This window comes from Chelonoidis abingdonii, chromosome 10 (genome assembly GCF_003597395.2).
Source record: "Chelonoidis abingdonii isolate Lonesome George chromosome 10, CheloAbing_2.0, whole genome shotgun sequence".
In the NCBI taxonomy this organism is placed as follows: Eukaryota; Metazoa; Chordata; order Testudines; family Testudinidae; genus Chelonoidis; species Chelonoidis abingdonii.
The window spans coordinates 79,043,591-79,044,721 of NC_133778.1; the positions used below are offsets into that span (position 1 = coordinate 79,043,591).

General features: G+C 48.4%; 1 protein-coding gene across 1 annotated transcript in view; it reads left to right on the plus strand.

Annotated features, from left to right (window-relative positions):
- The first annotated feature begins 204 nt into the window (after positions 1 to 204).
- LOC116815782 (putative thioesterase PNKD) overlaps positions 205 to 1,131 on the plus strand; it is a 27,396-nt gene continuing 26,469 nt past the window's right edge. The window contains exon 1 of the mRNA XM_032764422.2: positions 205 to 805. Within this exon, the coding sequence (XP_032620313.1) occupies positions 660 to 805 (146 nt within the window). The 5' untranslated portion in view covers positions 205 to 659. The remainder of the gene's footprint in view (positions 806 to 1,131) is intronic.

Below are 1,131 nucleotides of genomic sequence, written 5' to 3' on the forward strand. Positions count from 1 at the left end.
GGAAACTGACTAGAAATAAATAGTGAAACTGTTTTCTTTGGCTGATCTCAGAGAGGTGCAAATAGTAAAAGGAACAGCAAATCTTCCTCTGTCTTTTTGTATAGATCTGTCTGCTAAACTGGTTGTGGATTATTAAAAACAAAGAGGTATTTCAAAGTCTGCAGTCCCCTTACACAGGATGAGGACAACTTGAAAAAGGTGGTGGTTTTTTAACTGTACGCCGCCTTAGTGATCAGAGTAGGGTTGATCTGAGTTGGGGCCCCGTTCCGTGTATTCGCTGTGTAGCTCATAGTATGGCGCTTACGATCTAAATATCCAGGGTAAAGGGAAGCATCATTGTCTGCGTTCCTCAGAGAGGGAACTGTGGTGCAGAGAGATGAAGTGAGGTAACCGTACACAGAAGATGCCCGTGGCACAGCTGGGAACTGACAGAGTTCCGGGTTCAATCCATCAGCCCCAAGACCAGCCTTCCCCTGTGATTCCTCTGATTCTTTGTTTTTCTGTCTTGTATCACTGCAAATGATCTGGGCTCCATCTTCTCGCTGCTGGACAAATAACTAGCATGGGAGAATTCTGTGTCGCTTGCCTCGTAACGGAGTCTGGGATTAACGGAGGGAATTGCTTTATTTCCTCTGCTTCCATCACCGGGAGAAGGAGTCATGTCCTCAGTCAGCAGCTTGGTGTTTGGACAATGCTTCGGAGATGTGAATGGCTGGGCGAGTGCCAAGTGTTGTTCTGTTCTTAACTCTCCTGAACTTGACGGGCTGGTTGTGGAAGTGTTTGGAAACTTGACCAGATCCCAAGGGTAATGAGACTTTCAACTCTTCCCTTTCACTAAAGCCCAGTGTGGATTATTCCCTGGATGTAATAATTAACCTGCAATGCCCTGAGCCCCTTCTCTTCCAACTGGAGATTGTGAGCAGTGTTAGCAAAGTGTAAGCTTGGGTGTCTTGCACTGCACTGTTGTCACGGAGTCACCGGGCGATGCTCTGAAACTGCTCCCCACAAAGCCAGGCAGGACTTTGGGGAGCCTCCTCTCCCTTGGAGCAGACTTGTTCAGGGCAAGAAGCTCACACGTCTTCACCTCCTGGGTCTCTCCTTGGAGCATTCAGCATCCTCTGCCCCTCCGTG